The 14,166-nt window shown below is 56.2% G+C and overlaps 1 protein-coding gene across 1 annotated transcript in view; it reads right to left on the bottom strand.

Moving 5' to 3' along the window:
* The window catches only part of KCNIP3 (potassium voltage-gated channel interacting protein 3), an 88,709-nt gene extending 76,483 nt beyond the window's left edge, over positions 1–12,226 (bottom strand). Inside the window, exon 1 of the mRNA XM_057742669.1 lies at positions 11,930–12,226. Coding sequence (XP_057598652.1) covers positions 11,930–12,083 — 154 coding nt within the window. The 5' untranslated portion in view covers positions 12,084–12,226. The remainder of the gene's footprint in view (positions 1–11,929) is intronic.
* Positions 12,227–14,166: the final 1,940 nt, after the last annotated feature.

The following is a 14,166-nucleotide window of genomic DNA, read 5'->3' as shown; positions in this document are numbered from 1 at the left end:
TGCTGCAGGGTGCGGTGAGAAGCCCAGAAGACAGGGCTCGCCCCGCCTTGGTATGGACTCCATGTCTCCGATCCAGGTATTAAATATGACTTTAACCTGTTGGGTTTGAGCAGAGGTCCAAGGGCTAAGACCAGCTCTGCAGGTCACTCTAGGGGACTGGGAAACTGACTCTGTGACTCACCCCTCCTCACCCAGAGAAGAGAAAGTTTGGTGAGGCAAAGGAAGGGAACGTCTTTGGAAAGGCTGGTTAGTGTGCTGAGGTGTCTTCCCTCCTTCCCCCACTCAGGGAGCTTCGGTCCTCTGTCCAAGTGAGGGGCTTCTGGGAAGCCTGTGGGGATCTGGGCGTGTGTTCCTGGAGTCTGGGGGATGCTGGGCCAGGTGGGTCTGCCCCACACCTGGAGGAGTTCAGGGTGACAGTTGTGGCTACAATGGCCAGAGGTAGCCAGGGTGATGGGAGGGACCTGGACACCCCCACAGAAACCATCAGGGAAGCAGAGGGTGCGTTTCTGCAGGACTCTCTCAGATCCTGTGGGAGAGAGCTGGGGGTCCATCCTCCTACGAGAAAGACTGCCTGGAGAGGGGGAGTCTCAACAGTTGGGCAGTGGCACTGGCCTGGCCCCGGCGCCCAGTGGGAGCAGAGTGGAGAAAGATCAGAGATGCTCAGAGATGCCCACGTCCTGCCCTCCTGCTCCAGTCTTAAGCCTGAGATGAGTCAGCGGGAGGGGATTCCAGGGTGAATGAAGGTCTAAGTCTTCCCTGAGTACCTGGTAACAACTGAAAGATGACCACAGGACGTGCACAAACTTTCATCCAAAGAGCCGGGAAGAGCAACTCCACAGAGCAAACTGAAAGGGTCAGAGGTGACAGAGCCACACTTCCTCCAGCTTTTTTCATACCCTAATGTCAACTATTTGTGTCTTTAGCAGCTGCTCACGTCCCCTCCCCTCGCACTCCCAGGCGGCTCCTCCCACCCCGGCTCTCCTGTGAATTCCGGAACCAGCATCCCCCAGAGCTGGAGGGGCCCAGAGGGAGACCAGCAAGCCCAGGCCTTTCTGACTGTTGTCAGATGAGGGACCTGAGGCTTGGGAGGAAGCCTGCACCCTTAGGTGACACAGACCTGCAGTATCCTCCTTTCCTTTCTAGAAAGACTGAGACAGAGGGAATGAGAGAAAGCACCCATGAGCCTGCAGGGGTATCAGGCAGGTAAAAAGGTTTAGAAAAAGTGCATAACGTTACCAGCAATAAAGACGCCCAGGTATAAAGACTCCACTAAGGAAGGGCGCTCCCTGACCCTTCCAGCCGCCCTGCGGAGCAGGTGCTGTTCCCTACAGCCCTGGTTGGACCCATGAGGAGGCGGCTCAGTGGGGGCAGGAGAGAGGCTCCACATCACTAGGCAGCAGGAGCAGCTAGTAGGGTCACAGCCAAGGCACCTCCCTCCGCCCCTGGGCCCATCCCCTAGATGTCTCTCTTAAAGGGCCACCATCTTCAAACCATCCTCCCCCAAAATGACGGCCTGGAGAGGGGACTCTCAGCAGCTGAGAGGCAGGCCTCAGGGTTTTCATGAGCAGAGCGGGGATCTCCCTTCTTTTGAAAAGCTGGGGGTGACCCTGGGCTCTCATTCCCGACAGCAGCAGTGGCCCGAGTGCCCCCTGGAGGCCCCTGAGGTTGCCCCCCTGCCTTAGACTCACATTCCCATCTGAGCTCCCTCTGCACACCTTCACTGTATCAGAATCCTGTCTTCTGATTCCTAGAGAATTACTGCTGCTTTTGAGTGTTTTAAACCATTATTATTTGACCGATTTTGAGATGATTAATTGTACGCTCAGTTTTAAATTTTGATCCTTCTGAAACTTCTTTCATTGGTTTGACAAATATTTGGTGCATCAGGCTCTGTGCTAGGCACTCGGGACAGGGCAGGTACAAGATGCGGGACCTGCCCCTGATAAGGGGACAAAGGTCAGGCTTTCCAGCCCAGCCCCGCTCAGCCTTGGCACTTTGTTCCACAGCATCCATGAGCATCTTCGAGCAGCATAAGCGGCTTTTAGCTTTGCCTAAAAAGCCAACAGGCCACATGTCTATACTGACTCATCTTTATGTTTTAGAGATTTAATCTGTTTCTCTTTAAGGAATCATATGATTCCTTTAGCCTACTTTCCTTCGCATCGTTCCAATAACAGGATAGAACAAAAGGGCCCACGAGCCCCAAGATGCCGAGGGTCTCTCTTTTCAGGGTCGGAAGCTCCTGATAGCACCCCTTCCTTGGGCATCCTGCCAAGGAAACTCCAGCTCCCCACATGCAGGAGTCCCTCTCCCTGGGCCTGCCTCCTGGTCCGCACAGCCCAGCCTCAGACGTTGTCCTGCTCAGCCCTTGAGCACCTGCCTCAGGGTGGGTGGGAGGCAGGGGAGGTAGAGGGGCAGTGGGACCCGGCCTGCTTGGAGTCACTCCCACTCAGGGCTCCTCCCCAGGCCTGAGTCTGAGCACACGGTCTCCAGGGAAGCCTCTCTTGTGTCCCTGCTAGAAATTCCGCGTTGGTGGGTTTTGTAGATTTTGAAAGATGGCTATCACTGATTGAGCACTTTCTAGACACAGGTCTTTCTACTCGTTTTCTTCAGTCCTCACTGCAGATGTCATATGTGTCTTTGACGAGGGAGCAGAGGGGTCCCCAGGGAGGGAGGGAAGACGGAGAGGGCCCAGGCAATGAGAGCTGTATGTGCAAGGCAGGTAGGCAGACCCGAGAGCTGCCGGTTCCCTACCAGCCTGCGCTGTGCCTGAGTCTGTGCGCCCTGGAGAAGGAAGCCGCCTCCCCACCTCCCGTCCCTCCCCAGGCCCATGGGTGGGGGAGCCCCAGCTCGGTACTCACTGTCCACAGGTCACAGGGCAGGACTCTAAGGCTGGGGGTCCCTTCCAGTCGCTCTCAGGACCACTGCCCCCTGTCACCCCTGCCCCGTTCAAGGTGGGCACAGTTTTAAACCCCACGCCTGCCCCTTCCTGCTTCCTGGTCCCCAGTCTTGCCAGAGCCGTCCTCACCTCGAGCCAGGTTCCCAGAGATGAAGCGGAAGAAGAAGCTGATGATGTCGCCCAGGTGCCTCTTGCAGCCGTGCTGGCACTCTTGCAGCCTCAGGGCTGCCCCCCGGGCTGGACCAGGGGCCTCGCTGCGCCCCGCCATCCCCAGGCCTGTCCCAGAGGCCCTTCTCCCACCCTCGTTCTGCCCAACCAGCCACGGTACAGGACCCCCGGCCTGCTCTGTCCCTCCTCTGCCTGCCTCTCCCCAGCCTGGCCCTCAGAGCCTTTCTTCCAGAACGCTCTCTCTCTGCCACCTCTGGTCTGTCTCTCAATCCCAGTGCCGGTCCTGTAGTTCTCAGCCTGTCCCTCTGTGTCTGGGCCTCTCTGGCCTGTCCTTCCCTCCTCTGTGCTCTGTCCCCGCCTCCTGCTCTCTCCCGGCCTTTCCCAGGGCTGCCTGCCCTTCAGCCCAGCCCAGAGCCCCCAGGGCTGGCCAGTGCCCTGCCGGGGTCAGCCCCACTCCGGCCCCAGGGCCAGCCCCTCCCCTGGCCCCTGGCCCTGGCCCCTCAGGACCCTGGTGCTCACTCTCCCTGGAGGCGGAAGGGCTCCTGCAGCATCCTGGACTGGGAGGACGTGGGGCGGGGTGAGCACTGCTCCCGAGCTCCCAGCACCAGTGGGGGAGGTGCCACTGCTGTGACTTTTGGTGGAGGGTGTGATCTCACTGCAAAGGAGCCTCATCCAGGTGCCAGGGCTTCTGTGCAGCCAGGAAGGGAACAGCCCTGCTCCCACCCAGCCCCGGCCCTGGAGGTTCAGGGGCCAGGGACCCTGGGTAGAACTGGGGGATGGGTGGGGCCCTGGCCTTTGGCTAGCTCTTCACCTCTGACCTCTGCTCACTGACCCCAGCCCCCAGCCCTGCTGGTGCCTCTGCAGAGTGGGAAAAGAGGAGATGGGAAGGGATCCCTGTGATGAGGGGGATAGGGGAAACCAAGGATGTGACTGGAGTGCCCCCCACCTCCACATCCTCAGAGTACCCGGTGTGCACGGGCAGCTCGCTAAGGCCCTTCTGGGCATCAAAACAGCCCCATGAGGTATGCGTGGCAGAGAACATCACGTCAGCATTCTCCTCTGCCTTTTCACCTACAGAATTCAGATTTCATTGGAGGTGGAAATGTGCCCAGCTTAAAAAAAATGCCATCCCCTGCCTTCCTTGCAGTCAGGGTGGCTCAGTTCTGGCCAGTAAAATGTAAACATAAATCTTCCAGAGATTTCTGCGAGAGTGTTGCTTTCCTGACGCAGGCACTACCACTTCCTCCTTTACTCCCACTGATTTCTCCTTTCTCTTGTCAGGAACAAAGCCATGATGGCTGGAGCCAGAGCAACAACTTTGTAGCTATGAGGAAAAGTGCAAAAAACCCCAGAGACCTTGACTCTCATATCCCTGAAGCTGCTAAACCAGTGCCAGCCACTGCCTAGCCCAGATTTCTCAGATAGGAGACATATACCTCTGTCTAAATTAAGCCACTGTTGTTTGGGGGTTCTGTTACCTGCAAGGTCAGGCAAGTAAAAGCATTCCCGCTAAAATGAAAGAAGAACTGTTGCACCTTGCACTCCCAGCCAGTGAAAGGAAGTGCAGCGTTTGATGGGGCTTCTTGTGTACCACAGGTAAGCGTGCTGCTCCAGACTGTGTCAAGCTGCTCTCGCCTTGGGCCTGATGACCCAGCACATTCAACGCCCCACAGTGTGTTTAAGCAAAGTTAGGTTGCTCTGCAGGGTCTGGAGCAGGCCCTGATAGGAACCTCTGGTTGTGAGCAAAGCCAGGCTTTCTTTGGCAAAAGTCTCTTCTTTTGATACTACTTTTGGCTCACTCCTGGGCCCTCAGGGAGATGGAACGCCTGAGTGTGGGACACCAGGTGGCCCTGAGACCTGAGCTGTCCACCAGGAACTGAGTGTCCACCTCTCCCCCAGCTCTAAAGGTGCGTGTGTGCACAGCACGCCACCACCACCCACAGATGCTGTGTATGAGCTCAGGTCGGGGGTCCAGAAGGCGTAGGTAGGTGCCTGCTTGTACATGGGGCTCAGACCCCCACGGTAACAGCTGCATTGCCACCTCCCTCTCAACCCACACCTGTGGCCCCAGGGGGAGTCCCTAAGACCATCTGAAGAGGAAAAGCACAGGTACATACTTTATAGACAGAGCTGCAAGAAAGACTGGCTCCAGCTCTAAGCTGACACGGCAGCCCACTAAGAGAGCAAGGGCGGTGGAGAAGAGAAACCTTCCTGGTGGGCAAGACATCAAGTCCGTTTGCTGGCCTGTGACGCCTGGAAGGAGGGGTGGCCTGAGGTACAGATTGACATTGACTCAGGGGTGGTTACTATCCATGTGTTGAGGGCTCAGGGAGGTGGAGGGAAGAAGATTGGAGGAGTGGTGACTAGGAGCTGTGACGATGTCACAGTCCCCTGTGGATGTTGTCCAAAGGGCAACCAGCCCCGAGGAGGCGCTCAGAGTCTGGTGGACAAGATGGCCTGCCTTTGAAGGTCAGTCATCCTGTATTCCTGGCCGCTGCGTGCACTGTCCATGAACTGGAGGCCATGGTGGACTGAGATTACTCATGGGTTCAAGAAAAGAACTTCCCCTCACCCGGCTGATTGGGCTACAGCTATTGTCGGGTGCTCGGCCTGCCAGCAGGGTGACAAGCCAGCCACCAGGTGGCAGGTCAGCTACACTGTATCCCCTCCACGCTGGCAGGGACCGTCATTTATTCTTGCTGGAATTGACATTCATTCGGAATACAGACCTCGCTTTCTGGCCACCTTGCTTCCACCACCAACGCCACCCATCACAGTGTCCCATGTATCCTTGTCACTGACCGAAAACTCATCTTACAGCAAAGAATTGTGGCCAAAGGCCAATGCTTACATACGAGGGTGAGTCAAAAATGTTCCACACTCTGGCTGTAGAATTTATTTTAAGTAACTTTTAGAAAAGACAAACATCATTTTACAACATAATCTCTTTGCTTTTCAAAACACTTTGTCCATCTGTCAACAAGCTTTCCTATTCCCTCATTAAAAAATGTTTCAGGCTGAGCTGTGGGCCACAAATGCACCGCTGTCTTCATCTCTTCATCAGAAGTGATTTTTTGTCCTCGTAGGGCTGCTTTCCAGGGACCAAAAAGGTGAAAATCCAATGGAGCAAGATCAGGACTATAGGGGGGACGCTCTAACACCTCAAAACGAAGTAATCCATGACAGACTTAGGTTTCCAAAAGTTTGTGTGAGATGGATACCAAAACAACTCATGGAAGAGCATAAACAGAGGTGTTTGGATATCTGCAAACAAAATTTGGACCAACTCTCTAAGGAAGGTGAAAGGTTCTTAAAGAGAATCATTACTGGTGATGAGACATGGATTCATCACTATGAGCCTGAGAGTGAATGGTAGAGTATGGAATGGAAGCATCCTCAACTGCTGACCAAGAAAAAGTTCAAAAGTCAACCATCAGCTGGAAAATTGATGCTTACAGTTTTCTGGGATTCTCAAGGGCCAGTATTGGAACATTATCAGGAAAAACGTTCAACAATCAACAGTGCTCGTTACAGTGAGATGCTTATTGAAGAGCTGAAGCCTAAACTTCGGATTAAATGCAGAGGACTGCTATCCAAGGGCGTTGTGATCTTGCATGACAATGCACGTCCACACACTTCTGCCCACACTGTCGACACTCTGCAAAAACTTCGTTGTGAGGTGTTAAAGCATCCTCCCTAGAGTCTTGATCTTGCTCCATCGGACTTTCACCTGTTTGGTGCCCTGAAAGCAGCCCTACGAGGATGAAGATTCACTTCTGATGAAGAAGTGAAGACAGCAGTGCATTTGTGGCTCAAAGCTCAGCCTAAAACATTTTTTAATGAGGGAATATGAAAGCTTGTTGACAGATGGACAAAGTGTTTTGAAAAGCAAGGAGATTATGTCAAAAAATGATGTATTTGTCTTTTCTAAAAGTTACTTAAAATAAATTCTACAGCCAGAGTGCAGATAATTTTTGATTCACCCTCATAAATACACTACCACGTGTAAAATAGATAGCTAGTGGGAACCTTTGGTATAGCACAGGGAGCTCAGTTCAGTGTTCTGTGATGACCTAGATGGGCAGGATGCGGGGGGTGGGGGGGATGGGAGGGAGGTCCAAGAGGGAGGGGACATATGTATACATATAGCTGATTCACTCCATTACACAGCAGAAACTAACACAACATTGTAAAGCAATTATACTCCAATAAATAAATAAAGTAAATAATTGATTATTTAAACAAAAACAAACAACAACAACAATAAAAACGACCCACTGGCCTCCCTTATTCCCCAAGCCCAGAAGCAGCTGGACTTACAGAACAGTGGCAGGGCCCACTATACACTAGTTCCAGCGGCAGTCATGAGATTCAGGTGCTGTCCTGGACATGCCACCGTGGGTGCTGCTCTGCCTCCCACCAGAAGAATGGGTCCAGAACCAAGGGAAGCAATGGCCATGGGCCCTCACACCAGCCCCCAACCACACAGCTGCAGTATTTCTGTTTCACACCTCCAATGCTTTGGGCTCTGGATAAGAGGTTTTAGATCCCTAAAGAAGAATGCTTCCTCAAAGGTGAGACACCAGCGCATCTGCTGAACTTTTAGAAGCTGAGACTGTCACCTGGCCATTTGGGGCGCCTTACTTAGACCAACTGACACAAAAGGGTGTTGGCTGGGATGAGTGACCCTGATTATTCAGGGGAGAAGGTGTTGTAGCTACGGGGGTGCGGGATGGGTACTATGTGTCAAATCTAGTGAATTCTCCAGGGAACCTATTCCTATTGCCAAATACAGGGATGAAAGTTAGTGGTGGGGGAGGGGGGAGGTTTGTAGGTAGGATGACCAAGGCCTCAGATCCCTCAAGAATGCCAACCCCAGGAGAAGTGAGTATCTCCCAGAGAGGGATGCAGTGGCTGAGAATTTGGGTCTCCACTTTGGGGGTGGGGGCAGGACTGTGTTCCTGTGTGTGAGGAATGGTCACAGTGTGTCATCACGCAGGAGCATGTGGCTGTGGCTCCAGCATCCCTACCAGAATGGACTGGGACGTGGGGTGTTTCCCATAGCGGCAGGCACGACCCCGGCCTTGTCACATCCCAGCCTCCTTCTCTGGTCCTCTACTTTCTGCAAACTGCCCAACAGCCTAGAGGAAATGCTTCTCTGCTTAAACCAGCCAGCCTGGATTCAGTCGTCTGCCACCAACAGCCCAGGTTACTCTGTGGGTGACACTATTATTCCAGGTTTACAGTGAAAGGTACCCAGTCCCACCGTCCTCGTGGGAGCCAGACTTAAGAAGCAGGTCTGTCCGGTTGGTGGCTCAGCCGTGCCCCTGGAGAGGCGCCCTGGCATCCTGAGGGACTAAAAGGAAGGACTTTCAGATGCTGGGGAGATAAGCAGAGCAGCTCAGAGTGCCAGCCTCTGGGTCACTGAGGATGGCCCCCGAGTGGAGGGGAGGGATGCACTTCTGTGCCAAGGACAGGCGCTCCTCCTTGGTGAGGTGGGGCCATGCCACCTGCTCTGAGCTGCCCGGTCCCGGGCCCACCCAGGTGGTCAGAGGCCACTTCTGCTGACTGGCTCCCAACCCCATGTTGGAGCTTTCACAGCCCAGGGGTGACCCCCGGGCCCAGCAGCCTCTGGCCTGGCCCCCTGTTCTCTTGCGTCCCGGTGCCTGAGTCCCACCCACTCCTTGCCAAGTTGCCGAGGCTCAGGACACCCGTGTGTTCCACTGGGCCTTGGCTCCTGCTCCAGAATCTCCCAGAGACCCGTGTCTCAGGCTGCTTCTGCTGGATGGAAACCACCCCCACGCCCAACAAGGGTGCAGTGTCCCGGCCACCCACCCACCTTCTGCAGGCGCCGGCCCAGGACACCTGGCTGAGCCAGGCCAAGTGCGGGGACAGAGCCACACTGAATGGCCCAATTGTCTTCTGCACCCAGAGCCCCAGGAGGCTCCTGAAGGAGCAGAGGCACGTCGTCTGCACACAGCTGAGTGTGTCAGGAGTACATGGAGCCCTTGGTATAACCATGCCAGCAGCACATCCTGGAGGGACACACAAGGGACGTGTTCGGGCTGCGGAGCCGAGGCTCTGGAGAGGTGCCCAGTCGAGACGGGTGCACTGGGGTCTCGGCTCCTCTGCCCGGGAGGCTGGCTGCTGCCTCTGCAGACCCCAAGCACCCTCTTTCCGCAGGTCCCGAGAGAAAAGACAGGGAAGACACACACGAGGGTGGGTGCCCTGCCCGCAGCTCAGGAAGATGCTCCAGGTCAGAGTCCCTGCTCAGCCCCTGACCCAAGGGACCCGCTGACTCACGTGACCTCCCTATCAGGCTGCTCTTTAGTTTTAGTAAAACAGAGTGACCCTCCGTGCCCGGCCCACGCAACTAAGGATCTCGTTTTCCGTGTCCCACATGTCCCCTCGGGGCCTGGCAGGGTGTCTGGTAAACATATCACCAGGGGAACAGGCAGGGCTGGGCAAAGCACTGGGTCTTGTGCTGGGAGCTGTACCCCTTCCCTGTCCCCGCTGCTGCATGGCTGTGACCAGCCATCCAGCAAAGGTTTCCACACAGCTCTAGAAGGAGCTGAAGGGCATAGACCCTGCCATCTAGGAGCCCACCTGAGCTAAAGGTGGACCCGTGGGCGTGGTCCCCTCAGCTCCCTTACACTGTGACCCTGGACACACCAAACCTGCCTGTCCCCTCTTCCCCACTCCCTGGCTTGCTCTTCCCCGTGTCCATGCACACTCAGGTGTGCAAAAGGCCTCAGCAAGGGGGCACACCACATCCCGGCCCCAACCTGAAGACCACTGTGTGCCAGATGTTTCTCCAGGAAGTTGGAAGCTGGAGCCGGGGCTCAGCAGGAGAGAGGCCTGGGAGTGTGTGTGTGTGTGGGGGGGGGGGGGGGGGGGTGGGCAGGGTGCTGGCTGCAGAGGACCAGAGAGGGAGAGACAGACACTGGGGTCACTGAGGGGCTGCAAGATCCACGGGAGGAAAAGCAGGAGGCTGTGCTGCTGCCAACAAGACCCTGGAGATGCAGACTGGTAAGAATTTGAGCCTCAAGTGGGTAAAGAAGACATGTTGTATGTATATACAATGGAATGCTACTCAGCTATTAAAAAGAACGAAATAATGTCATTTGCAGCAATATGGAGGGACCTAGAGATGATCATACTGAGTGAAGTAAGTCAAAAGGAGAAAGACAAATACCTTATGATATCACTTATATGTGAAACCTAAAATACGACACGAATATATCTATGAAACAGAAACAGACTCACAGGCATAGGGAACAGACTTGTGGTTGCCAAGGTGGAGGCAGGGGGAAGTTAATCCAACTGGGAGTTTGGATTAGCAGATGCAAACTATTATATATAGGATGGATAAACAACAAGGTCCTCCTGTATAGCACAGGAAATTACATTCAATTTCCTGTGATAAACCATCATGGAAAAGAATAAGAAAAAGAATATATATATATGCATAACTGAGTCGCTTTGCTGTACAGCAGAAATTAACACAACACTGTAAATCAACTATATTTCAATAAAATTAAGGGGAAAAAAAGAAAAGAAAAGAATTTGAGCCTCCGTCCAGGCAAGGCTGCGTCCGCCAGGGCAGACCGCAGCCCACCCGGCACTCAGAGCCGGCCACACGAGGGCGCCACTGCTCCCCTCCCCTCCCTGTTCCTCCCCTGACGGGAAACTAAATTGCTTTTACTCCACTGCAGAAAAACAGCCCTGTGAGGATGTGAGCTTGCCAGTTCAGCTGTTTGCATGAACTTTTAGTGACTTCATGTTTCTGCGCTGTCCTGAGAAGCCGGAGAGAGAGCACGCGTGGACGCCACGTGTGTACTCACAGGCACCAGCACCTCCACGGAGACTGCCGTGGGGAAGGGAAGGGCCAGAGAAGGGGGGTGGGGCAGCACAGATGGCAGGGGCTCCAGGAAGCAGAAGGGAGGGGACTGGAATCCTGCTGGGAGCGCCCTGGCGTGGGGGTGCAGGTAAAGGAGGGGGGGCCTGGCCGGCACACACTGCTGGCCCCACCCCCGTCAAGCCTGAGAGGCTGGGGCGGTGAATATCCCCATTCTCCAGTCCAGGGGACTGAGGTTCCCTGGAGATCACAGTGTCTAAGACAACAAACAAGACACAGCTCTCGGGGTCCAAGTCTGTACTTCTTCCTTAAAGTCAAAGAGGCAGACGCGCGTGCACGCCTAGTGTGTGTGGTCACAGGAGTGTGCATGGTGTGTACACCTGCTTGTGTTACGCAGGCCTGTGTGTGACGTGTGTGTGCCCACATGTGCTTGGTGGGTGTGCACAGGTGAGTGTGTGGTATGTGCACATGTGGGTTGCATGAGGTCCCCTCTGCACCTCACTGCATCACAGACACCAAATACTGCCAACAGCAAGCGCTGGGCATCCATCTGCCACCAGCTCCCAGAACGCAGCCCGGGGTAAAGAGCCAGCACCGGCCCCTGGGGCTGCACCAGGCAGGACCAGGGAGGCGCTGAAGGCCCGGCCTTCTCCTCACCAGGCCCCTGCACACGTTAGCGCCCTGCAGGTATCCGCCCCCCTTTCACAGGAGACTTAGAAAGGAAGATTGTGCCACCCAAGGTCACCCAGCTCTGAAGGCTCTGAAGCTCCGCTCCATTCTGCCAGCTGGGAAAACTCCAGTGCGGCCCTAATGCCCTGTCCCCACCTCTCTGAGTCCCGCCTTGAGGTCAGTGCCCTGCCTGGAGCAGGTACCGATGAATGGGGGACAGGTGTGAATGAACAGAAACATCTCCCTGCAGAGGCAGAGGTGGTGTGGCCCAGCCAGAGTGGGTCTCTGAGCTCAGAACGGACCCCCGCCCTCTTCCCAGCCAGCCCAACCCCTACCTGAGCCCTGAGGGGCCGCGCTGGACAGGATCCACTTGACCAGGCAGCACCGCATGAGGGCCTGGCGGGTGAGCCTTGGCCGCTGCCACTTGACACCCTCCTTCCTGCTCAGCGGCGTGCGCCCAGGGTCCCCCAGGAGGCTGCCGTCCGACATCTTCGTCACCTCCTGCAGCAGGAACAGGCGGAGCGGCCCTGAGCCCGTGCTGCCCGAGGGGCCCTCCAGATTGTCCGCAGGCAGGCCCCAGGGCCATCCTTCACTCCACCCGGGGTCTTGCCTTTCAAGGGTGCGTGCCAGGAGCCCCCAGTCCCGCTGGAGAACCCCCAGGGCTCTGCTGTCCCTGCCATCGGTCATCTCCTGCCCGGTTTCTCAGCAGCCCAGCTCTCTCTGCAAGAGCCCTCGGTCACTGCGTGGCAAGGCCACCTTGCAGGCAGACAGTGTCTGCTAGAGAAAGCAGCACCAGTGATCCAAGCTGGAGGAGTGGACTGAGAATGACATTCAAGGCCACTGTGGGGCTGTGCACCCTTGCCTCCCACACACACTCCCCGCCAGTCACACCAGGCTGCTCTGTGAACACACCCCTTCCACACACGAGCCCTGCTTGTGCTGTAAGGTCCAGCTAGCAAGTCACCTCCTCCATGAAGCCCCCTGGCCTCTAAAACGGAGGGAGTTGGGTCTGTCCTTGTGTCCACAGTTCCACAACAGCATGGACTGGGCAGCGGTGGAACTCCCAGTTGAGGGCAGGGACTTTGGGTTTCCCCACTGGGCACCCTGGTCTGGCACGTGATGGGGTCCCCGGAAGGAGGGAGGTGAGGGTTCAGACTTGCTCGTCAACCACCCCCCAACCCTGGCACAGGCCTGGTTGTCAGAGCTGGACAGTCCCTTAGTCCAAACAGTCCAAATTGCTCACTGACGAAAGCCCGGAGAGGGAAGCAGATCCACACAGGGTCACACAGCAAAGCTGGGCCTCCTCACTTCACCCCAGAGCCCTCATCTTTTTTCACCTTGAGGCAAACCGAGGCCTCATCAAAGGCCTGAGAACCTCCCCACCGAGGCCTCATCAAAGGCCTGAGGACCTCCCCAGGAGGGGGCACACGGATGGAACCCTCTACTCTGGGCTGTGCAACCATCTGAAGAAACAACTCAAACAACTGTCAAGAGGCATCTTGGAGAAAGGAGCTGTGGGTGGGTTGTTAAGATGCTGGGCTGTGCGCCCCATTCAGCGTAGACAGGAAAAAGTCAGCCCGGGGTCACAGAGGAGGCCCGGAGTGGCGAGATCTGTTTTCCTACATCGGTATTTTGAGTACCCTCACCTGGCCCGCCAACAGCCCACCGCCCTTAGTGCCCAGCCTGGCAGCAGGGTGGCCCCTCTGGGCATCTGCTGAGTCTGGTTTGCTGCCCTTGTACCACGCCTCCTGCTCAGCACGGCTGTGCCATAGGTGTGGGCTGGCCGGCTGGGTCACTGCCACGGGCAGCCGCCAGGTTCATTGCACCCGGGATGCCTGAGTTCCAGGCATGAGAGGAAGCCGTGCCCCCACACGGGCCCGGTTCTGAGTGGGTGGGTTGACTGGCCAGGATGATGGCCCATGGGCTGATGGGTTGATGATGTCCTTCCAGGGTTGTGGGGTTTCACGTGTGCTACGTTTGCCCGGTCCTGAAGAGTATATGCATGTCCAAAATAAGTCACAAATGGCTGTACACTTGAGCAGCCAGGGGTTCTGCAGGCCCTGCGCTGGTCAGGTTCTCGGGTGCGAGGAGCAGAGAGATGGACCCAGGCTGATGGTAACTGGAAAGGCATCAGCAGTGGGGAGCCCACGCCAGTCACGGCCTCCCCAGGACAGAGAGCCCAGCTTGGAAGACAGACCAGAGCGAAGAGCAGGCGGCTGGACAGCCAGACTTCAGCCATGGTCACCCAGAGCGGGGCCAGCAAGGGCACCTCTGCCGCTGCTGAAGAACACGGCCCTGCCGCTGGAGCTGCCGTCCCATCCCAGGGGCACTGGGCCTGGGACCCCCACTGGCGTCACGGCCCCGCTGCCGCTGGAACCTGGAGGCTGCTGCTGAGGGCGTCTTGCTTGAACCACTAGCTCCAGGTTCAAGGTCAAGAGCAGAGGAGTCAGATTGTCCCAGCCCAGGTGATATGCCTCATCTCTGACTGCAAGTAGAGCTGGGAAAGCACGCTTCTGGCCTTTTAGGTTCTTTCATGCCCTCTGTGGGGGCCTTCCTGAACATGGGGAGTAAG

The sequence above is a fragment of the Hippopotamus amphibius genome, chromosome 7, assembly GCF_030028045.1.
Source record: "Hippopotamus amphibius kiboko isolate mHipAmp2 chromosome 7, mHipAmp2.hap2, whole genome shotgun sequence".
In the NCBI taxonomy this organism is placed as follows: Eukaryota; Metazoa; Chordata; class Mammalia; order Artiodactyla; family Hippopotamidae; genus Hippopotamus; species Hippopotamus amphibius.
The sequence above is the reverse complement of the archived record's forward strand: the minus strand, read 5'-3'. Positions and strand labels throughout refer to the sequence as shown.